The sequence below is a fragment of the Protopterus annectens genome, chromosome 4.part0 (genome assembly GCF_019279795.1).
Source record: "Protopterus annectens isolate FY-2018-M chromosome 4.part0, PAN1.0, whole genome shotgun sequence".
Taxonomy (NCBI): Eukaryota; Metazoa; Chordata; order Ceratodontiformes; family Protopteridae; genus Protopterus; species Protopterus annectens.
The window spans coordinates 945301299-945326395 of record NC_056733.1 but is presented as its reverse complement, the minus strand read 5'-3'; the positions used below and the strand labels follow the sequence as shown (position 1 = coordinate 945326395).

The 25097-nt window shown below is 40.9% G+C and overlaps 1 protein-coding gene across 4 annotated transcripts in view; it reads left to right on the top strand.

Moving 5' to 3' along the window:
* Window positions 1-25097, top strand: part of MPHOSPH9 (M-phase phosphoprotein 9) — a 2191511-nt gene that overhangs the window by 722998 nt on the left and 1443416 nt on the right. For 3 of the 4 annotated variants that reach the window (XM_044068924.1, XM_044068922.1, XM_044068926.1), the window contains exon 7: window positions 22550-22621. The exons of the other annotated variant lie outside the window; for it this stretch is intronic. In XM_044068924.1, the coding sequence (XP_043924859.1) occupies window positions 22550-22621 (72 nt within the window). The remainder of the gene's footprint in view (window positions 1-22549; window positions 22622-25097) is intronic. 4 annotated transcript variants of the gene reach the window in all.

The window sequence follows — 25097 nt, the reverse complement described above, 5'->3', positions numbered from 1 at the left end:
GAACTGGACCCCTTTTTGTTTTTAATATCACTAAGATGTTCCCCTATCCTAACTTTAAAAGGACGGGAAGTTTGTCCAACATAGAAAGCTCGACAATTGCACTGGGCCAAATAGATCACCCATGATGTACTGCAGTTGGCAAAACATAATATATCATAAACTTGTGGACAATTTTGTGAAGAAAAAGTCCGACATTTCAACACCCTAGGGCAGTAGGTACAATGACCACATGGATAGCATCCAAAAATAGGGCCTGTAAAAAGGTGAGTTTGAGTAATGGAACATGTATCTCTGTAATAAACCTTCTTGTAATGACTAAAAAGAGAGCCCAAAGACCACCCTTTCCAAATGAGTAATGACACCGGTCCCCTCCATATTTCTCTAAGACATTATCCGATTTTAACAGATACCAATACTTACGGATAATGTTCATGAATCCAACTGTATTCCTCCCATAAGTTGTAACCAATCTAAGCAAATCAGACTTGACATGATCCTGATTTTGATAGAATAATAGATCAGTTCTATCTTGCTGATTTGCAAAACGATTGGCCCTCGTAATGTCACCCCCTACATAACCCCTACTTTTAAACCTGGTGATAAGATCCCTCCTGTGATGGTCGTATGTGGAGGAACTGGAACAAATCCTTCTAACACGAAGGAATTGGGACTTGGGGATGTTCTTGATGACATGCTGGGGGTGGAAACTAGTGGCATGTAATAAGGTATTGAATTGAGGAAATTTTCTAAATATCTCACTCTCAAGAGTGTTGGTGTCCGTTCTTTTTACCAAAACATCCAAAAATATAATTTCAGATCTAGAAAATGTCAACTTAAACTCAATCCCCCATATATTGCCATTTAGATACTCAAGGAATTCAAAAAGGAATTCCTCACTAGCTCTCCACACCATCCAGCAGTCATCAAGATACCTCTTCCAAATATCCATCTCGTTAATATAGATATTGTGACTGATGTCATAAATTACCTGGTCCTCCACATAAGCCATAAATAAGTCTGCATAAATGGGGGCAAAAGAAGCCCCCATAGCAGTGCCCTGTGTCTGCCAAAAACATCTGTCCTTAAAAAAGAACACATTGTGAATCAGGACCTGTTCAGTCATGCATACCAAGAGGGTGTTAAAACCAGGCTTATAGATATTAACCTTATCCAACCAATATTGCAGGGCCAAAAGTCCTGCCCAATGGGGAATACTGGTATATAGGGAGGTGACATCCAAGGTGCATAAAATCCAATGGGACTCTAGTTGGGTCTCAGAGATAATGGATAGGAACTGTGCAGTATCTTGAATTCTAGAACGTATATGTGCCAAAAGTGGTTTTAGATATAATGTGAGGAATTCAGAAAGGGGTTCCGTAAGGGAACCCCTGCCTGATACGATCCGTCTCCCGGGTGGCCTTGTGGGGTCTTTGTGGATCTTCAGGAGAAAATAGATATAGTGCCTGCTAGGAAAATCAACCTTGAGTTGATGACACACTTCATCATTAATGATGCCTTCCTCTGTAGCCAAATCCAAAAACTTGTCGACATCCTTTTTAAATTGCAAAGTGGGATCCGCCTGCATTTCCTGATAGTGATTATGGTTAGATAACTGACGATCAGCTTCAGCTTCATAGTTCTCCAGATCCTGGACCACCACTGCTCCACCCTTGTCCGCAGAAAGAACAACAATGTCTTTGTTGTTAATCAGTTTCTCCAAACACATTCTCTGATTTTTGTTCAGATTATCTTTAAGCTTGTCCTGTTTATGTAAATACAAATGTAAATCCTTGAGGATAGCATTTTGAAATGTTTGGACAATGGGTTGCATAGGTGGCCTGAACCTGGAGGCACGGAAGCGAAATTGCCTAACCTCAGAGGCATCACAATCATTCCCATGAAAAAAGCATTTAATTACCTTGATCAGGTGTTCCCAACCCCCCCCCCCCCCCGCTAAGAGGCCTAGGCAAGGCACTGATTATGAACTTCAGATCAGGTTTCCATTTCTTCTGAGTCCTCTTCTGATCAGGAATTTTGTATTCCACCCTATGAGGATTCTGATGCAGAGGAATCCATCCCATCTGCATCTCCTCCTGAGGATTACTCTTTTGGAAAGACTTTGCATACTTTAAGGGAACATTTTCACTGGGAGAGTCAGGACTTCTTTGAATCAAAAAAGAGGCTTAGGGATTTCCTTCTTCCTCGGCATCAGCCTTTGGCAATATCTCCTGTATTAGACATTGTTAATGATGTGTTCTCGGAATCAAGCATGGCTCCTTATTCCCTGCCTCTGGCTCCTAGTAAGCCAGACAGATATTATAGGGTTCCTGACTCCCACACATTTCTATTCAAAAATCCTGCTGCTGATCCTGAGACTATTTCTCAGGGTCCCAAGGGTGTAAAGGCCTCCACAGCCAAAAATCCTACCCCTTCTGATAGAGATTCCAGGGCGCTGGATAGATGAGGAAAGGTTTATACGTCTGCAACCTTGGCTATCAGGGCTTTAAACTGCCAGTTTCATATGCTTAAATATCAACGCATGTTATGGACTTACTGAAACAGAAAATTATGTTGATTTATGATTGTGTGGAAAATAGAGTTACAGGAATTATTGCATTCAGCAGAACAGGTTGGAAAGCATACTTTGCAATGTGGTTTTGATTCCTTGGAGGTCTCTTGCAGGGCCGCCGTTACTGGATCTGTGATTAGAAGGCATGCCTTGCTCAAGGAGCAAAATCTGCCTGATCATGTTAAAGCTAAATTGTTGGATGCCCCTTTGCAGCATGATACTCTGTTTAGTAATAAGGCAGAAGAGGTTTTAAAGAAAATGGAAGACAAAGCTAAATCTATGCAAACTGTAAAAGATTTCTTGCAAGTGCAGCCACCCAGGTTCAGTAGGCACTGGCCTACTAAAAACTGGTCCTTTCCTGTGTCCAACAGAGCCACTCAGGGCAAATCCAGGCGCTCAAAATGCTCCAGATACCAATCACAGGGTTCTTACAGGTCAAAGCTATGGGGTGCATCCACCTCCAAATCGGGAGGAAACAAAGCACAACCCTACAGTAAGCAGTCTCAATTACTTTCCTCTACCATCACCAAACACTTACCTTTTGGCATCCCCCTTGGGGGGAAAACTAGCACTTCATGCTAAAAATTGGCAGTTAATTACCCAGGACAAGTGGGTATTAAACATAGTATCCCAGGTGTACAGATTTCATTTCCATACTTTGCCAATTCCAAACGGATGGCCGCATCTGCCACAAACCCAGTGGGCAGAGGCCCAGAAACAAGTCATGTTCCTCATGGATAATGGGGGCTATTCAACCGGTACCAGAAAAAGAAAAAGGACAAGGTTTTTATTCAAGACTTTTCCTGGTACCCAGAAAAGACAATTCATGGCATCCAATACTGGATCTATCGATTCTGAACACATTTCTGGACATTCCAAAATTCAAAATGCTGACTTTACAACAGCTACTGCCTGTGCTAGGCAGGAATGCTTGGTTAGTACCTCTAGACTTAAAAGAGCCATACCTGCTTATCCCAATAAGGGAATCATGCAGTAGATACCTCCGCTTCAAAGCAGGTGTTTTGCATTACCAATTCTCTGCACTGGCCTTTGGCTTATCTACTGCACCCAGGGTCTTTACAAAGTGCCTGGCACCAGTAATTGCATTCTGCAGACAAAGAAACATTCAAATTTATCCTTATCTGGACGATTGTCTCATTCAAGCAGAGGACAAGGACACTCTTCTTCAACATCTGGCGTTTGTAAAAAGGCTTCTAGCATGCCCTAGTGTACACACCATAAACGAAAAGAAATCACAACTGGTACCCTCTCAAATAATTACATTCCTGGGTGCAAGCTTGAATACAACTGCCCAGATGGCTTACCTCACGCCAGACAAACAAAGGCAACTGACATACTTCAAACAAATGGCAATGAAAACCCAGTTATCTGCAAGGCAAATTCTGCAGGCTTTGGGGTTCATGGCATCCTGCATTCTACTAATTCCATATGTGAGACTGCATATGAGGAAACTTCAATGGTACCTGAAAAGTTTATGGAGTTAACATTGTCACAGTCTGGAAACAATGATTCCTCTCATTCCCTGCCTACAACAGGAGTTTCTTTGGTGGGCAGAGACATGTCACCAAACCAAGGGACTGTCATTCACTCTACCCCCTGCCACCCAAACCCTAACTACAGATGCATCAGACTATGCTTGGGGGCTCACCTTGCAGGGAGATTCATTCAGGGCAAATGGAGCCCAAACCAAATTTATCTACATATCAGCCAGAAAGAGATGCTAGCTGTTCAGAATGCCCTGACAGCCTTCAAGGACTTACTTCATCCAGGACAACTACTGATAAAGACGGACAACACCACAGTTATGTGGTACATAAACAAGCAGGGGGGTACACATTCCTACCCCCCTTTGCAGACTAGACATGGCTTTGTAGAACACAGCCTTGACTTAACAAATACATCTTCAAGCACAATTTCTGCCAAGAAAGCAAAATACTCTGGCAGACGACCTAAGCAGAAATCTTATGGACCCGCACAAATGGAAACTCGATCCACAAATCTTCAGCATGTTAACACAGAAATGGGGGAGCCCAGACATAGATCTGTTTGCCTCTCCCCAAAATTATCAGTTGGACAAATTCTGCACAAGAATTCATCACAAAAAAGCATGGAAAGTGGATGCTCTATCCTTCAGATGGAAAAACCTATCAGTCTATGCCTTTCCACCTCTGCCTCTACTCTCCAAGGTTTTACTAAACGTCAGACAGGAAAAACCAAAAAGATCCTAATTTCTCCAGACTGGCCTCGCCAGCTCTGGTACCCACGTCTAAGGAATATTTTTCACCTTCCTCCATGGTACTTGCCTCAAACACCTAATCTACTGTCTCAGCAGAACTATCAAATTCTGCACACACTGCTCCAATCTCTGAATCTTGCAGCATGGCCAATCAACTTATTATTCAAACAACACCTCTCAGTAAATTTGTGATGGATATCATTTTGGAAACCAGAAGGCCTAGTACTAGAAAATCTTATGCTGATAAATGGAAGAGATTCTGTACTTGGAACCAAGCACAAGGAATAGACACAGCAAAGGCCAAAACTCCTCAGATTTTGCAATATTTGACTGAGATGCCATGGGCTCAAGCTCAATGCCAAGAAATGTATAGTTATCCCCTTTGGGAAAAAACATGTATCTGTGAATTACCATATAAGTGTCAGTACACTGAACACCGAAAGTGTGATAAGAGACTTAGGGACACAGGTGGACAGTGGTCTCACCTTCGATAACCACATCGCCAAAACGGTCAGGAAATCCTTCTATTTGGCACACCTCATCACTAAGGGCTTTTCATCCAGAAAACGGAGGTCATTGTCCCACTGTACTCATCCTTCATTAGACCCATTATAGAATACAACGCCCTGTTTGGTATGCACCTCTCAAGACATCTGCAACAACTGGAAAGGCCGCAGAAATACCTCACTAAAAGAATCACAGGCCTAAAGCAGATGCCATATGCTGACCGCCTTAAAAAACTCCAGCTATACTCTGTTGCATATAGTCTACTCAGCGGCGATCTCTGCTTAACATACAAGGCCATGTCAAACCCAGAGCTGTTGAACATGCTACACTTAAAGAAATCCCAATCCCTCAGAGCCACACGCTCCAGGGATCTAAACCTTGTCATCACAATAAACAAAACATGCTGGAGGGATAGGTTCCTGACCCAGAGACTCCCCAGACCCTGGAATAGATTGCCCATACTTGTCAAGCAGAGTGCCTCTTTGGCCCTCTTCAAAAGTAACCTTGACGATTGAATGGGAGAAAGAAAATTCACCCCAGGGATCACGTCGGTCACCCTGCTAGACAGGGGTCCAGGGAAGTAAATAGTGTGGGAAGAAATAGCCAGGGAATTGTTATGGCTAGGCTTGTATAGGCCCTAGGGCTGATAGCCTAGTACCAACCTATGAACCTATGAGATGCTTGACAAGGGCCTATCTTTTTCTTCAATAAAAATCCATGCATCTGCCATCTCGGCTCATTACAAAACAGAGTTTTCCCTCTTTTCTCATCCTCTGCTTAAACAGCATCTTTGCGGGACCAAAAATTTAACGCCTCCCAGAAGAGCACCAACTCCTGCATGAGACCTCAATTTTGTGCTGGAAAAACTCACCCTGCCTCCTTTTGAACCAGCAGCTACTGTGGATATAACATTTCTATCTTGGAAAACAGCTTTCCTTTTGGCAGTCGCTTCAGCAAGAAGGGTTTCAGAACTACAGGCTCTCATGGCAGTGGAGCCTTTTATTATATTTTACCCGGACAGGGTGTCCCTCAGGACCAATCCTTCTTTTATGTCTAAGGTGGTATCCAGTGTGGCTCTTAACCAGACCATTCACCTGCCAACATTTTACCCAAATCTGCAGAACAAGGGGGAGTGGATTCTGCATTCATTGGATGTACACAGACAACTATGATTCTACTTAAACATGACCAAATCTCTAAGAAAGTCTGAGCAACTACTGGTAGCATTTGCTGCAGGGTCAGAGGGGAAGGCTATATCAAAGCAGACTATTTCTAAGTGGATAGGTCACTGCATTCGTTTCTGATATTTACACCATGGTAAACCTGTGCTCAAGGGGGATCAGATCACATTTCACCAGGGCTGCCACTACTTCAGCAGCTTTTCTCAGAGGGGTCCCAACCAAAGACATTCTAGAATCTGCTACTTGGAGCTCTGTTCATACCTTTACAAAGCATTATCATTTACCTCTCTTCTCCAAATCCAGGGCAGGCTTTACCACTGCAGTTCTGCAGGGCCTTATAGCCACTCCTAATGCTGTTTAGTTCCATCCTCCCATCTATAGCTTTGGGATTCTACCCAAATGTAATGACTGCAACAGTGAAACACGAAGAACATAGTACAGTTGTGTACACTTACCATAAATGTAGATGTTCGAGTGTATTCACTGTTGTAGTCTGGGTTACCCACCCGCCATCCCCCTTTCTATAGCTTTTCTTTCCTTCACTATACTCAAAAGCTTTTGTGGTGTATTTGCTTTTAGTTGAAGGTAAAGTTTATGTTTCTAAAAGTGCATTTATGTATTTACTGTTTATATATATATTTTTGCTCCCCATTTGGGGGGCACCTGACATCTGGGGCAAGAAAAACTGAATAAAATGGCGTCAGCTGCATGTTTTATACCCCTGACGACCTGACGTCATGGAAGAGGAGACAACAACCGACGCAGGACCCAAGACTTTGTTATTCAGGCCGGCTGAGGGCAACTTGCCAGCAGATAACCCCAAATGTAATGACTGCAACAGTGAATACACTCGAACATCTACATTTTTGGTAAGTGTACACAACTGTACTTTGTGTTGTGTGCGTGAAGGATACAGTTGGTATGAGAGAGAATACTCTGGTGTGTCGTGCATGAAGGATACAGTTAATATGAGAGAGGTAGTACTATGGTATGTCGTGTGCATGATGGATACAGTTGGTATGAGGGAGGTAATACTGTGTTGTGCACGTGAAGGATACAGTTGGTATGAGAGAGAGAATACTATGGTGTGTCGTGAGCATAAAGGATACAGTTGGTATGACAGGTAATACTATGGTGTGTCATGTATGAAGGATACAGTTGGTATGAGAGAGATAATAATATGGTGTGTCGTGTATGAAGGATATAGTTGGTATGAGAGAGATAATACTATGGTGTGTCGTGTATGAAGGATATAGTTGGTATGAGAGAGGTGATACTATGGTGTGTCACGTGCATAAAGGATACAGTTGGTATGAGAGATGTAATACTATGGTGTGCCGTGTGTATGAAGGATACAGTTGGTATGAGAGAGGCAATGCTCTGGGGTGCCGTGTTCATGAAGGATACAGTTAGTATGAGAGAGGTGTTACTGTGGTGTGTCGTGTATGAAGGATTCAGTTGGTATGGGAGAGATAATACTATGGTGTGTCGTGTATGAAGAATACAGTTGGTATGAGAGAGGTAATACTATGGTGTGTCGTGTATGAAGGATACAGTTGGTATGAGAGAGGTAATACTATGGTGTGTCTTATATGAAAGACTCAGTTGGTATGAGAGAGGTAGTACTGTGGTGTGTCATGTATGAAAGATACATTTGGTATGAGGGAGATAATACTAGGGTGTGTCGTGTATAAAGGGTACAGTTGGTATGAGAGAGGTGTTACTATGCTGTGTCATGTGTATGAAGGATACACTTGGTGTGAGAGAGGTAATACTATGGTGTGTCGTGTATGAAGGATACAGTTGGTATGAGAGAGGTAATACTATGGTATGTAGTGTATGAAGGATACAGTTGGTATGAGAGCGGTAATACCATGGTGTGTCGTGTGCATGAAGGATACAGTTGGTATGAGGGAGGTAATACTATGGTGTGTCTTGTGTATGAGAGATAATACTATGGTGTCTTGTTTGTGAATGATACAGTTTGTATGAGAGAGATAATACCATGGTGTGTCATGTATGAAGGCTACAGTTGGTATGAGAGAGATAATACTGTGGTGTGTCGTGTATGAAGGATACAGTTGTTATGAGAGAGGTAATATGGTGTGTCGTGTATGAAGGATACAGTTGATATGAGAGGCAATACTATGGTTTGTCGTGCATGAAGGACATAGTTGGTATGAGAGAGATAATATTTTGGTGTGTCGTGTATGAAGGATACAGTTAGTATAGAGAGATAGTACTGTGTTGTGTTGTGTGCGTGAAGGATTCAGTTGGTATGAGAAAGAATACTGTGGTGTGTTGTGCATGAAGGATACATTTGATATGAGAGAGGTAAGACTATGGTGTGTCATGTATGAAGGATACAGTTGGTATGAGAGAGGTGATGCTATGGTGTGTCGTGTGCATGAAGGATACAGTTTGTATGAGAGAGGTGATACTATGGTGTGTTGTGTGCATGAAGGATACAGTTTGTATGAGAGAGGTGATACTATGGTGTGTCGTGTGCATGAAGGATACACTTGGTTATGAGGGAGTTAATACTGTGTTGTGTGCGTGAAGGATACAGTTGGTATGAGAGAGGTAATACTATGGTGTGTCGTGTACATGAGGGGTACAGTTGGTGTGAGGGAGGTAATACTGTGTTGTGCTGGGTGCGTGAAGGATACCGTTGGTATGAGAGACTTAATACTATGGTGTGCCGTGTATGAAGGATACAGTTTGTATGAGAGAGGTAAGACTATGGTGTGTCGTGTGCATGAAGGATACATTTGGTATGTGGGAGGTAATACTATGATGTGTCGTGTGCATGAAGGATACAGTTGGTATGAGGGAGGTGGGTCTGTATTAGATCACCGAGCGCTTAAAAAAGCGAATGGTGATTAATCGACCCTATGTAAGCGAAAGCTTACAATTTTGAACTGTCAGAACAGCGATTTTTTTCCTAGGGGAAAAAAATCCCTGTTCCAACAACAACCAAAAAAAAAAACATACTTTAAACATTACATTAAGTGGGGGGCTTCACTCCCCCTACTTAAATATACCAGCTCCGAGACAGCACTACAGTGCCAAAACTGACAAAGTAACGAAGCGGCCAAGTGAATGCTTTCCCAGGGAAAGAATTTGCTTAAAAGCTGCTTTGATATTTTGCCGTTTCAGGCTTTTGAGTTCGACCAAGACACATTTGAAAGAATGAGTCTTCGGTCTTCTAATAGGGAACTGAGGGAGGTAATACTATGGTGTGTCGTGTATGAAGGATACAGTTGGTATGAGAGAGGTAGTAGTCTGGTGTGTCGTGTATGAAGGATACAGTTGGTATGAGAGAGGTAATACTATGGTGTGTCGTGTACGAAGGATACAGTTGGTATGAGCGAGATAATACTTTGGTGCTTCGTGTATGAAGGATACAGTTGGTATAGAGAGATAAGTGTGTTGTGTTGTGTGCGTGAAGGATACAGTTGGTATGAGAGAGATAGTTCATAGGTTGGTACTAGGCTATCAGCCCTAGGGCCTATAGAAGCCTAGCCATAACAATTCCCTGGCTATTTCTTCCCCACACTGTTTACTTCCCTGGAGCCCTGTCTAGCGACTGACGTGATCCCCGGGGTGAATTTCCTTTCTCCCATCCAATCGTCAAGTTTCCTTTTGAAGAGGGCCAAAGGGGCACTCTGCTTGACATGTATGGGCAATCTATTCCAGAGTCTGGGGAGTCTCTGGGTCAGGAACCTATCCCTCCAGCATGTTTTGTTTATTGTGATGACGAGGTTTAGATCCCTGGAGCGTGTGGCTCTGAGGGATTGGGATTTCTTTGTGTAGCATGTCCAACAGCTCTGGGTATGACATGGCTTTGTAATACTACGGTGTGTCATGTATGAAGGATACAGTTGATACACGGGAGGTAATAATATGACAGAGGAATGATGAACAGTGAGAAGAGGAGTGGGATCTACTACACATCGAAGGGGACCTCCATTGACAGTTGTGTCAGCTTCTGATAAGGATTGGTTGTAAAAGACCACCAATGCCCAGTTAAGAAATTACTGAACAAGTGGACCACCAGTGCTGACTAACTTCTGAAAAGGCAATGAGTGATTTCCGAGGCTTGGGTGAAGACGATGAAAATGGTGTGTGATAAGGATCTTCTCGATTTTGTTAAAGATTTTGCTTGTTGCAGTGTGTAGTGCTGTCAGTGTGTGCTGTAGCTAGGCTGGAAGTCATGCTTCTTACTTGAAAGAATGTCTTGTATTTGTACGTACTCAAGTATTTGATGTTATATAAGTCTTTCTAGTGTTTTGGTTAATAGCAAGTGTTGGCTATGGGACAGATACTGTTAACTGAAGTGGGTAAATTTTTATGAGGGTGAGGGGGGGGGGCACTTTGCCTCTGCTGCCTGTCAGGCGTATGTCCCATCACAGGGATGAAGGTTGACAAGGAGAGGGCCATCATTCAGACAGCTGCCATAGGTGGTTCATTGCTTTTATTTGCAGCCATAGTATCCCCGTCTGCACTTGGCATGTCTCAAGGGAGAAAATGTGCAGTGAACTTATCTGAGAAGGATATCTGCTTACCTCTGAAAGGGTGTTCCTTTCATGCAGCCCTGCCTGTTTTGTTGAAACATAAGAGGTAGATTCCCTGTTCTTCCCCTAAGGAAATCATGCTTACTCTGAATGCTCCCACATTAGCACAATCCTACTTCCTGTGCCTATTCACTCCTTCCCTCCTTGCCTGGTTCCTACCATACCAGAGTTGCTAATCAAATCCAGGTTGCCTAGGCTGGCGACAGGGATCCATGTGTCTGTACCACAGAAACCAGGCTTAGGTGAGCTTATCTAAACTACATCTAAATAGCACTTGGTCTTGTCTCTGTAATCATCCAACTTGAACCTTTTCCCTACTCTAGTTATATTTTTACTATTATTTCTTATTTTCTCAAAGTCTTTGTAAATTTTTGTGTTGTACTTTATCAAGTTCTTATTTTTATACTTGTAATGTGGAGCTTTACTCCCCGGGCCTCCGGTGAAAAATGGCTATGCTCAGTCGGCCCATCCTGGTTAACAAATGTCAGATAAATAAATAAATGAACAAAGGTTGCAAAGGGAGCTAGTAGTTAGAGCTAGGTTGAAGACGTAGTCTGGAGTGCTGTGCCCATTCGGACCATCCTGGTTGTAACAAATGTCAGACGAATAAATAAATGAACAAAGGTTGGAAAGTAAGTTAGAGCTAGGTTAAAGACGTGGCCTGGAGTGCTGTGCCCAGTCAGACCATCCTGGTTAAACGTCAGATGAATAAATAAATGAACATTTTACCTTTAAAAACTCGAATCACAGTGGTTTGAGTGCTCATAAGAGCGACTCAAAACCACGAAAGTGTAAACATCGACAGTCCTTTATGTTCGAGAAACAGCAAATCAAAAAGCAGATTTGCTGTTTGTTGAACATTAATGTGAACAAAAAAAAATGAAGTGTAAAGCAGGGGGGCCTAGCCCCCCTGCACCCCACATGTGGGGGGGTTGCACACCCCCCTACTTTATTATTCAAACTCCAAGATCACACTACAGTGGGGAAAGGCACCATTTCCCAATTCCCACTATAGTGCAATCCGCCCCAGAATGTCGAATGTGCAATGAGCGAATCTCACTGTGCATGAGCTCATTGCACATTCGACCCTTTTTCTGTTAGGCGTTTGCAAATCTTGCAGACTGCCTTTCACACAAGTGATGTTTGCCTGTGTGCAATACGCACATCTAAAGGTAAACCAAATGAACAAAGGTTGGAAAGTGAGTTAGTAGTTAGAGCTAGGTTGAAGACGTGGTCTAGAGTGCTGTGCCCCATCGAACCATCCTGGTTAACAAATGTCAGGTGAATAAATAAGTGAACAAAGGTTGGAAAGTGAGTTAGTAGTTAGAACTAGGTTGAAGACGTGGTCTGGAGTGCTGTGCCCAGTCGGACCATCCTGGTTAACAAATGTCAGATGAATAAATAAGTGAACAAAGGTTGGAAAGTGAGTTAGTAGTTTGAACTAGATTGAAGACATAGTCTAGAGTGCTGCTGGGTATGTTACTTACCAAAGTGAGTTAGCAGTTAGAGCTAGGTTGAAGATGTGGTCTGGAGTGCTGCTGGGTATCACCAAAAACTGCCAACAGGTCAAAAAAGTAACAAAAAAAAACATATGCCAAGACCCTGGAAGAAAACACAGTGAAGCTTATGGACAGGACTACTTAGTCAAGCCTTGTAGTTGTTGATTTAACAGTGTAGTCCACAGAAATCCACAGGATAAAAACGCCAAGGAACAAAGTTTTTCAGCTGTTAAAATAGTTTAATCCAAGCATTCGCTTCACAGGAAAAAACACTGAAATCACACTAATGCTCCAAATGCAAGTACGTTTTCGTTTCAAAAACTTCCTCAGATGTGGGCTGGTAACTACATCAGTGCATATATATACATATATATACATCAATTAACATTTAAAACCACCAGTCTCATGCTGCATAGTAAATGAGGTATAACTGAAAATTATGGCATGAAAACTTATAAGGCACATTCTAAATGCCTTATTTCTTGCATAAAAAGTACTATTGACCTAATTATACTAATGATAATCCAATATCATACCAGTTGTCTAAAAGTTTGCAAACTCTTTGATACAGTCACTTTTATTACTTTAATTTAAACTTTAAAATCTCTAAAACCTTTTAAAACCTTTTCTAAAACAACTTTTAATACAATGCCGTCTTGTGGAACAATGTTGAACTACCATTTTCTGTTATAAAGAATGTATGCTTCCTAGGAGTTTCTCTGACCCCAGAACTTATATAAAGTTTTGTGTCTTTCGGCTTTTCCCGGTTAGGGGTCACCACAGCAGAACTCCGGTCCGCTAATGATTGGCAGTTGATTTTTACGTACCGGCTTGCCAGGCCTGACGCACAGCCTTCAACGAAGGTACGCCCATTCACGCATGTCTCCACGAAGATGACGCTCTAGATGAAAATCGAACCGGACAGCATCTTACTGTGAGGCGACAAAGCTACCGCAGCACCACCACCGCGCCAGAACTTACATGAAGTAACTGTTGTAATCATGCTGACAAAATTCAGAGCAATACAGTAGTAAGCAGCTATCCATGTTAATACAAATATGTTTGAAATCATCATGTTAAATAAATAAATCAATAACATGCAAAATGGAAAATACAAATACTTTAAAAACATTCTAAAAACACTTTAAAAATTCTTTCAGTTTCTTGATGTCAGTGTAGTTCATCATCTTATGTTGAAAAATGTATTGTTGAAATACAGGCTGAGATAGCACTCCTGACATGGAAATTAGTTGACGTAAGTAAAGGAAGAACATTAGATTCCTGTTTGGGATCTATAATTTTGCAGCTCTTAATTTGAGGAGGGGGGCAATGGAAATACTTTCATTGAGTCCCGGATGCCTGTTGGCTTGCAACGTAACTTGCCACCAAAGCTCACGGTACTCAATTCTTTCCTCCCATAAACCACCTCTAACATCATATTTCACTTTTTCCAGTACAAAAAATTCATAATATGCCTGTTCACATTGTAACTTATGTTTATAGAGCGCATTAGTCTCTTTTTTGATTTGTATCTCGTACATATGTGCATAAATTCGTCTTTTCGACTTTCGTTCTGTCTTCCCAACATAGAAGGCTTGACAAATTCCACAGTTTGCCAAATATACTATTCCTTTGTCCTCACAGTTATTGTATTCTTTCCCCTGGAGAACCAATTGTCTACTTTCAAGGAACACTGTTTCCCTGTTTATAATATATGGACACTGAGCACAGTGTCCACATTTAAATATTCCTTTTCTTCTTTGGTTCCTGTTTCTAAGGTTCCCTGCTTCATTTCTTTCTAACAAATTCTTAAGGTTGCTCCCATTTTTGTAAACTATTTTAACATTTTTATTTTTTATTTGGTCTATATCTGTAATAGTGGAAAATCTTTTCCATTCCTTAACCATTGTGTTTCTTATAAGGTTGGAACTTCCATTAAATTCAATCACTAAAGCACTACTGAAATTGTCCTCTGACTTCTTTGTCTGTTCATTAACCACTTCACTTTTTCCTAAAATTGGTTGAAATCTATTAGCTCTACCCTCTAACACTTCCTTTTCTATGTCTTCCATCAAGGAATGTGGGTAGCACCTTTGCTTGAACATCTTGTTCAAAATATTCATTTCCACCACAAAGTTTTCCATTTTTAATGTCATTCTTGATGACATAATATACTGCCGTCTCACAGGACTTCTTTTCTGATGAATGGGGTGGGCACTGTCATAGTGCAAATAGGAATTTGAATACATATTTTTCCTGTAAACTTTTGAATGAAACTTCTTGTTTTCTTTATAAATCTCGATGTCCAAGTATCTTAACCTGGCATCATCATCTACATTGTGGGTGAACCTAAGGAAATCTGTACTATTGTTTAAGTAGTTTATAAATTCTTGAATTTCCTCATTTGATGTGTTCCAAAAAATACAAATATCATCCAAGAACATTTTATACAACAACCATTTTTGGTTGTTTCCCCGAGTTTAGTTCCCATTTTTCCTCCCATTTTGCTAAAATTAAATTGGCATACGTAGGTGCACACACTGCGCCCATGGCTACACCTTTAATTTGGTGAAAACATTCACCTTTTAAGTATAAGAAGTTGTACTTTAAAATCAGGTCCATTAGTTGTACAATGACCATACATTCATCTCGGCTTAAACTACCATCTTCAAAAGTTATTTCTTCCAACATTATTTTACCTTCCTCGTGAGGGATACAGGAAAATAAATCAATAATGTCAATAGTAAGGAATGAAATATCTGCATACATATCTTGTCTCACACTTCTCAAGAAGTCCCTCAAAATATTGTCACGTTTCAACCAAATATTCTTTAGCTTTAAATCTACATATTTGGCCAGTGGTAAGGTTTTTGAGCCTTCAGCGGATACTATAGGTCTTAGGGGTGGGTCCCTTCCATCTTTGAGTGTTTTTGGAATCTCAAAGATCGTTGAAATTTTTGTTTTTTCTACTTTTAAGTACCTCAGCGTTTTGTTGTCTAAGTCCCTCAGAATAAAAGGTCTTCTAAGACTATGTCAATCCTTCTGTAGGCTATATTTATTTCATTCCTAGAACAACCAGTGTATCTAGTGGGGTCCCTAAGATTTCATTCATCTTCCCTTCATAGAGAAGTGTGCCCATCAAGACCATTCCACCCCTTTATCTGGTTTCATGATTCTGAGGTTGACATCCTTTCTTAACTCTGTTAAAGTATTATTTTCCTCCATATTCAAGTTACTGGTGTATCTAACCTTGTCAAAATTAGATCTAATCTCATTTTCTATCATGTTTTCACAGTCCTTAATTTGGGGGTGTAATGGAGGGTTGAAAATACTCCTCTTTGTTAGATTATTAGATTTTGTTTGTGTTTCCATTTCCTGGTTTAAAAGAACTTGCAAGTTAACCTTTCTAAGAAATGCTTTTATGTCTAATAAGGTCTTAGTAAGCTCACCTCTTCTCATGTGTATAAATTTAATACCCTTGGATAATAGGCTAAAGTGTTCGTCCTTTAGTTTGATTTTACTGAAATTGTAGATACTAAAGTCACCCTTGGTAAATCTATAAGGGTTACTAACATCCTGAATAATATTTTCTTTTTCCAATGTGGGGCTGGTGGTACTGGCAACATTTAGTATCTCCCCCTCCCCCTTCTTGCTCCATCCCGAAAATTTGTGTAATACCCATTTTGTTGGTAATCATTCCTGTTCCTCAGTCTCTCTGACCTCCTCAGCAGGGGGTAGTCATTAAATTCATCCAGGTCATCTAATCTTTCATCATTTCTTAGATGTTGTTTGTGTGTTTCTTCTTCACTAAGACTGGGTTGTTCATTTATCCAAGACCTAGGTCTATAGTTTGGTATAGGGTAACTGGTGTTATTTTTGTATTCTGTCAAGTCCCTTTCCAATTTCTTTATTTTTCTCTGAATCAAGTCACTACACTGACCATCAATACCACTTTTCATCTTAAAATATTTCTCTCTCTCTTCCTGAATTCCGAACATAAGGTCCATTTTAATGTCATTTAAAATATCAATTTCTTTCATTAGGTCACTTTTTACTCTGTTATTTTCATCAGTCATAGCTTTTAAAACATCCAGCCCACATCTATTAAAAATAGCAATAAGTTCTTTATGAAATGTACTGCCAGGTACAACATTGTTTGGGTATTTACATAACCTCAAACCCTTTGGCACAATATTCTCTGAAATACATTCTTTTAAATAGCTATTTTCAACATCAAGTGATTTATATTTGTACAATAGTTTCTCAAATCTGTCCAACTGATTTTTAAAAGAGTCATTAATTGGCTTAGGTTTGCTTTTTTTGTCCTTGAAATTAGAGGAAAATCTAACCTGTAGCCATTCTTTGAGATTGAAGTTATTGTGACCAGTACGTCTTGTGGTTGGGCATGTCTCCCGTTCACCTCGCACAGGTACTTCCGAACTGGAGTTGGAGTGCCCCACAGTAGCAGCTGACCTCAAAACTAATGGTGTCAGTTGGAAGTCCATTTCGTAGTGTGTACTAGAGGAACCAGCATTAGGTTCCAGTGAGGCACCGTTGTCATGGTACCATTTTCCTCATCCGGTTTGTTTCTACCTTGTCCTTTGCTCACCGTTTCCACCAAGGATTAGCTCAAGGGTGTGAGCAAATCGGTCAGCTTGGACAATTGGCCTATCAACTTTCTTGTTTGGCCATTAGTATTGCACTGGTCAGTTCCATCCCCATCCATGCTCGTGTTGCCTTCCATGGCAAAAGAAAACTAGTAAATCACCAAAAATTGCCAACAGGTCAAAAAAGTAACTAAAAAAACATATGCCAAGACCCTGGAAGAAAACACAATGAAGCTTATGGACAGGACGACTTAGTCAAGCCTTGTAGTTGTTGATGTAACAGTGTAGTCCACAAAAATCCACAGGATAAAAACGCCAAGGAACAAAGTTTTTCAGCTGTTAAAATGGTTTAATCCAAGCATTCGCTTCACAGGAAAAAACACTGAAATCACGCCATGGTTGCTGCTGGGTATGTTACTTACCAAAGTGAGTTAGTAGTTAGAGCTAGGTTGAAGACGTGGTCTGGAGTGCTGCTGGGTATGTTACTTACCAAAGTGAGTTAGTTAGAGCTCGGTTGAAGACGTGGTCTGGAGTGCTGCTGGGTATTTTACTTACCAAAGTGAGTTCGTAGTTAGCTAGGTTGAAGACGTGGTCTGGAGTGCTGCTGGGTATGTTACTTACCAAAGTGAGTTAGTTAGAGCTAGGTTGAAGACGTGGTCTGGAGTGCTGCTGGGTATGTTACTTACCAGCCTTAGTTTACAATGCAAAATATGATAGTCTGGGTTATAGCGGTAGTCAGCGACTTCCAGCAGTGTTTGAATTTTGGGTTTTGTTTTTCAGTAGAATCAGGGTAGACAGGATAGAAGTAGAGAAAAAATAGGTGGGGAATCGATGCTGAAGAATTTTTGCTGCGAGTTGTGGAAGTGATTATTATGTTAGGTTCTTTTAAATTTAGCAGTCTGGAGTGTGCTGTAAAGGCAATTATTGAACAGATTTTTGATACCTATTTGTTTGACATGCAAACAGATTTTGGGTTATTTAAGCATGCTTCCTTGCTGTTTAGTAGCTCTTGTTAACTTGGTTGGTGCTTAGTCTGGTCCCCTTTTTAATATTTGACGTTATTCAAGGTTTTGTTATCTTTGTTTCTCAGGTTAATGTGGTTCCATAGATACTAGTCAGGCATGAGATGGTTTTAGTAGAAGCACATTTTTGTACTAGTGAGAGTAGATCGTCTCTAATGGGGGGTTGTAGGTTATAAAATGTACAGAAGGCAGTAGTGGAATCATTAAATTATACATAGCATACTCTGTCAGCTTTTTTTTTTTTTGTTATAGGGCTTTGCTTGCTCTATCACACCTACCTTTGTTTGGTGTAGGGCTTTCTTTGTGTTAAGGATTTATTTACTGTCTCGCTTCAGCTTTGCGTGTTGTAGGTCTTTACCTTAAGGCTTTATTTGCGGTCGCACCTTAGCTTTGTTTGCTGTAGAGCTTTCTTTGCTGTCACACCTTAGCTTTGCTTGCTGTAGAGCTTTCTTTGCTGTCGCACCTTAGCTTTGCTTGCTGTAGAGCTTTCTTTGCTGTCACACTTTAGCTTTGCTTGCTGTAGAGCTTTCTTTGCTGTCACACCTTAGCTTTGCTTGCTGTAGAGCTTTCTTTGCTGTCACACTTTAGCTCTGCTTGCTGTAGAGCTTTATTTGCTGTCACACCTTAGCTTTGCTTGCTGTAGAGCTTTCTTTGCTGTCACACTTTAGCTTTGCTTGCTGTCACACTTTAGCTTTGTTTGCTGTAGAGCTTTCTTTGCTGTCACACTTTAGCTTTGTTTGCTGTAGAGCTTTCTTTGCTGTCACACTTTAGCTTTGCTTGCTGTAGAGCTTTCTTTGCTGTCACACTTTAGCTTTGCTTGCTGTAGAGCTTTATTTGCTGTCACACCTTAGCTTTGTTTGCTGTAGAGCTTTCTTTGCTGTCACACTTTAGCTTTGCTTGCTGTAGAGCGTTCTTTGCTGTCACACCTTAGCTTTGCTTGCTGTCACACTTTAGCTTTGCTTGCTGTAGAGCTTTCTTTGCTGTCACACTTTAGCTTTGCTTGCTGTAGAGCTTTCTTTGCTGTCACACTTTAGCTTTGCTTGCTGTAGAGCTTTCTTTGCTGTCACACTTTAGCTTTGCTTGCTGTAGAACTTTCTTTGCTGTCACACCTTAGCTTTGCTTGCTGTAGAGCTTTCTTTGCTGTCACACTTTAGCTTTGCTTGCTGTAGAGCTTTCTTTGCTGTCACACCTTAGCTTTGCTTGCTGTAGAGCTTTCTTTGCTGTCACACTTTAGCTTTGTTTGCTGTAGAGCTTTCTTTGCTGTCACACTTTAGCTTTGCTTGCTGTAGAGCTTTCTTTGCTGTCACACCTTAGCTTTGCTTGCTGTAGAGCTTTCTTTGCTGTCACACTTTAGCTCTGCTTGCTGTAGAGCTTTATTTGCTGTCACACCTTAGCTTTGCTTGCTGTAGAGCTTTCTTTGCTGTCACACTTTAGCTTTGCTTGCTGTCACACTTTAGCTTTGTTTGCTGTAGAGCTTTCTTTGCTGTCACACTTTAGCTTTGTTTGCTGTAGAGCTTTCTTTGCTGTCACACTTTAGCTTTGCTTGCTGTAGAGCTTTCTTTGCTGTCACACCTTAGCTTTGCTTGCTGTAGAGCTTTCTTTGCTGTCACACTTTAGCTTTGTTTGCTGTAGAGCTTTCTTTGCTGTCACACTTTAGCTTTGCTTGCTGTAGAGCTTTCTTTGCTGTCACACCTTAGCTTTGCTTGCTGTAGAGCTTTCTTTGCTGTCACACTTTAGCTCTGCTTGCTGTAGAGCTTTATTTGCTGTCACACCTTAGCTTTGCTTGCTGTAGAGCTTTCTTTGCTGTCACACTTTAGCTTTGCTTGCTGTCACACTTTAGCTTTGTTTGCTGTAGAGCTTTCTTTGCTGTCACACTTTAGCTTTGCTTGCTGTAGAGCGTTCTTTGCTGTCACACCTTAGCTTTGCTTGCTGTCACACTTTAGCTTTGCTTGCTGTAGAGTTTTCTTTGCTGTCACACTTTAGCTTTGCTTGCTGTAGAGCTTTCTTTGCTGTCACACCTTAGCTTTGCTTGCTGTAGAGCTTTCTTTGCTGTCACACTTTAGCTTTGCTTGCTGTAGAGCTTTCTTTGCTGTCACACCTTAGCTTTGCTTGCTGTAGAGCTTTCTTTGCTGTCACACTTTAGCTTTGTTTGCTGTAGAGCTTTCTTTGCTGTCACACTTTAGCTTTGCTTGCTGTAGAGCTTTCTTTGCTGTCACACTTTAGCTTTGCTTGCTGTAGAGCTTTCTTTGCTGTCACACTTTAGCTTTGCTTGCTGTAGAGCTTTCTTTGCCGTCACACCTTAGCTTTGCTTGCTGTCACACTTTAGCTTTGTTTGCTGTAGAGCTTTCTTTGCTGTCACACCTTAGCTTTGCTTGCTGTAGAGCTTTATTTGCTGTCACACTTTAGCTTTGCTTGCTGTAGAGCTTTCTTTGCTGTCACACCTTAGCTTTGCTTGCTGTAGAGCTTTCTTTGCTTTAAGGCGTTATTCGTTGCCAAATGCCTTGATTGCAGTATTGTTATTTTCTACGTATTTGTAAGTGTATTTCTTGTTTTTGGCTCTCCCACTGTGGCGTGAATGGATCCCCGGACCAGTTCAGTTACCTGCTTAAAGTTTGAATAAGTAAATTAAAGTACTGGGTGCTGATTACTACTTGGATCTGTAGCAGACCCCCTTCTCTTCTCACTGTTAACTCATACTACGTGGTTAGGTTCTCTGGAATTTTAGCTGTAACAGTGCCTAAAAGAGTGCTTTTACGTGTGCAGGGATTTGGTCTTGTGGCTTTCCTAAACTATGGAGATTGTTGAGAGCTGGAAACCCATTTAGTTGGGATTTAACATGACTTTTCCAATTGAAGTTTAGCTCATCCGGTAGCACAAACTTGGGGTTTCTAGGTTTTATTCAACAATTGCCAGACATTTGCCCATACTCTTTCTGAAGTGTCAAGTTTGTCAATTCAGTAACAAACTGGTCATTTGTATACGGAGAGAAAGTTGTCATTAAAAATAGACAGCAAAACTTGTAGTGTTCATTTCATGTTTAAACTGTTCTTTATTATGCACAGCATAATATGTCACTGTCTGAAATGAGAGAGTTATGCACAATGTAATATTTCACTGGCTGAAATGACAGAGTTTTGCACAACGTAATGTTTCACTGGCTGAAATGAGAGTTATGCACAACGTAATGTTTCACTGGCTGAAATGAGAGAGTTATGCACAGTGTAATATTTCACTGGCTGAAATGAGAGAGTTATGCACAGTGTAATATTTCACTGGCTGAAATGAGTGTTTTGCACAACATGTTCCACTGGCTGAAAAGAGAGTTATGCACAACGTAATGTTTCATTGGCTGAAATGAGAGTGTTATGCACAACGTAATGTTTCACTGGTTGAAATGAGTGTTGACAGTTTATGTAGTGCTGCAGTGTAGTTTACAACTCATCCTTAGACACATAAAGATGTATCCAAACACTCTCTCTCTCTGAAAAACAGCTTCTCTGTAGATATTAATTTGTGCACTCAAATAACCTTAGCAAGGCAGTCACAAGATATAAAACAGTAGGTGATGACTAATGCGGTAAAGTTTTTCTTGAGTTTTGGATATCCATCCTTTTTATCTCTCTGCGGTTCCTTGTTACATTAGATTCCATTTTTACTGAGTCAGCTTCAACATATCTGGAAAATGGCTAGACATGCCTTTTGTAAGAGGATCAGTTAGAGGAGATGATGGAGATTTGTTGCAGTTAACTTTCCCAAGGGAGAATTACCTGAGGCAGTGTGACAGAAGTGAGGAATTGTGACATGAAAGTTAAAGAAATAGGTTAGGTTTGACTAAACAGTGGCTATGTGCTCTCCAAGAGGAGTTGTTTGGATTACAGGATAGGGTAGTTCAAATCTCCTGCATCTTGAGCAACATATAGAATTGTAAAATTGAACATGCCAAAATTATGTCAGTCTGTGGGATTTTGAGATAACTTAGCTAAGTCAGAAGTATTTGGATCTTTGTAACAATAAGTTTCTGAGAGACTTCTCTAAGGTCTGGAATGTTGAGCGAGGTATGATGGTGCTTCCCCAGAAGACATTCTAATTGCCCTTGTGAGTTATTAACATAAAAATGATGATTGGACAAGGTTTCTCTAGGTTACTAGGTTTTTTTAGCCCTTCCTAAACTGTCACAAGCAAGCCTAATCTTTAATAATAGAAGTTACTTTCTCAAAGTGAACCACATTTTGAAAGAATTAAAGAAGGGGATGCATCAGAGCTAGATGGCTTGCCCCTTAATTTCTGAGTAATTTTTATGGTACTGGTCAATTTTTGTTGTTTGTTCTAGGACTTCTGCACCCTTTTGGAGCAGCAGGCGGCAACCTCTGTGATAATTGAGATGGGGAAGGACCAGGCAAAGGTGAATTCATATAGACATTGTAGAGTTGAAACATCATTGCAAACTCTTTACTGCTTTATGGCCAAAAACGGTGTGACCAGTTTGCTGTCTTACTTGATGCATCCTGATCAGGCAGGTTTTGTTGCTTCTGTGGTCATTCACTGACAGCCTGATCTGAACTGAGTGATGATCCCCAAAGCTTCTGTGGTCGTCTGACAGCTTCATCTGACCTTTGTGATGATGCCCAAAGCTTCCGTGGTCATTGTCTGACAGCTTCATCTGACCTTTGTGATGATGCCCAAAGCTTCCGTGGTCATTGTTTGACAGCTTGATCCGAACTGAGTGATGATGCCAAAGCTACCTCATTGTCTGACAGCTTGATCCGAACTGAGTGATGATGCCCAAAGCTTCCGCGGTCATTGTCTGACAGCTTGATCCGAACTGAGTGATGATGCCCAAAGCTTCCATGGTCATTGTCTGACAGCTTGATCCGAACTGAGTGATGATGCCCAAAGCTTCCATGGTCATTGTCTGACAGCTTGATCCGAACTGAGTGATGATGCCCAAAGCTTCCATGGTCATTGTCTGACAGCTTGATCCGAACTGAGTGATGATGCCCAAAGCTTCCATGGTCATTGTCTGACAGCTTGAGCCGAACTGAGTGATGATGGCCAAAACTTCCATGGTCATTGTCTGACAGCTTGATCCGAACTAAGTGATGATGGTCAAAACTTCCATGGTCATTGTCTGATAGCTTGATCCGAACTGAGTGATGATGCCCAAAGCTTCCATAGTCATTATCTGACAGTTTGATCAGAGCTGAGAGATGATCCCCACAATTTTCCTGGTTGATCAGAACTGAGTGAAGATGCCCAAAGCTTCCATGGTCATTGTCTGACAGTTTGATCAGAGCTGAGTGATGTTCCCCACAACTTTCCTGGTTGATCAGAATGGAGTGAAGATGCCCTAAGCTACCTTTTTTGATTTGATAGATGATACCAACAGGAATGGAAACACTAGATGCTGAAAAAGCCTTTTTCTGTTGTGATATACTTGAGTGTCTTCTGGTTTATTTTTTGTCCTTAATTATGGTGATTTACAGATGTGCCAGTTGGAAGCAGGTGTTGAAGTGGTTGTACAGAAGTATTTTAAGGTTATGTAGTCTGGAGCTGTTTTTGGTCTACATTCCATTTGCTGTTTAACATCGGACACCAAAATGGTGTGTGTAGCAGCAAACATTTTGTTTCACTATATATTTGAGACTATTGAACATAAGTTTATTTTAACTCTAACAACCACTGTCGACGGGTGCTAAACACACAAACCTTAGTGTTCTTTAAGTGGACATGATTACACTTCATATTCCCCATGCAGATGGCACATGAGTGAGGCTCGCAAGTGTGCGTCTTAGTTTGACCACACACTCATTCTTTTATGCTGTGGATCACATTTGGAAGGTGGCTGATGATCAGAGAAAGTAATATGACAGTTGAGGCAGGCAGAATCCTTGGGCTGCGTGTGATAGAAATGATCCAGCTTAGATGATGGAAAACCTTGTTGAAAAAGTAGATCTTGAACAAAACTTTGAATCATGTAGTGCAGTTTATAAGTGGTGTTGGTCTACCACGTCGCTTTTGCTTTAATTTATTTGTGTTATTGGTCATTGTTTGCCTCTCTGCTTTATTTCTGTGATTGATGTGGAGCAGTTTCTGTGTAGCTTTGTTATGAGTATTTTTCCTGTGGGAAGTAAAAGGCTGATGTGCAGTGGATATGAAATGTTTACACACCCCTGTTAAAAAGCCAGGTTTTTCTGATATAAAAAATTAGACCACAATAAATAATTTCAAAATTTTCCCATCTTTAATGTGACCTATAACCTGTACAATTCAATAGAAAAACAAATCTGTTAGAGAAAAAAATATGAAAAATAAAAAATGTACAGTAAACTCATTCCATAAGTGTGCACACCCTTAAACTAATACTTTGTTGAAGCACCTTTTGATTTAATTACAACATTCAGTCTTCTTGGGTACACATCTGCCATCAATTAAAAAGACTCTGATTAACCCCAAATAAAGTTCAGTTGTCCTAGTAGAATTTCCCTGACGTTTACTCAGTTGCCAGCTACAGCAAAAGCCATGGTTCACAGAGAGTTTACAAAACATCAAAGGGATCTCGTTGATGGGTATCAGTGTGGAGAAGGGTACAAAAAAATTTCCACAACATTGGATATACCACGGAACACAGTGAAGACAGTCATCAAAAAGTGGAGAAAATGTGGGGCAACCGTAACATTGCAAAGAACTGGACGTTCCTCCAAAATTGATGAAAAGACGAAGATGAAAACTGGTCAGGGAGGCTGCCAAGAGACATAGAGCAACACTGAAGGAGCTGCAGGAATTTCCCGCAAGTACTGGTTGTGTACTACATGTGACAACAATCTCCCGTATTTTGCATATGTCTGGTCTATGGGGTAAGGTTGTAAGACTAAAGCTTT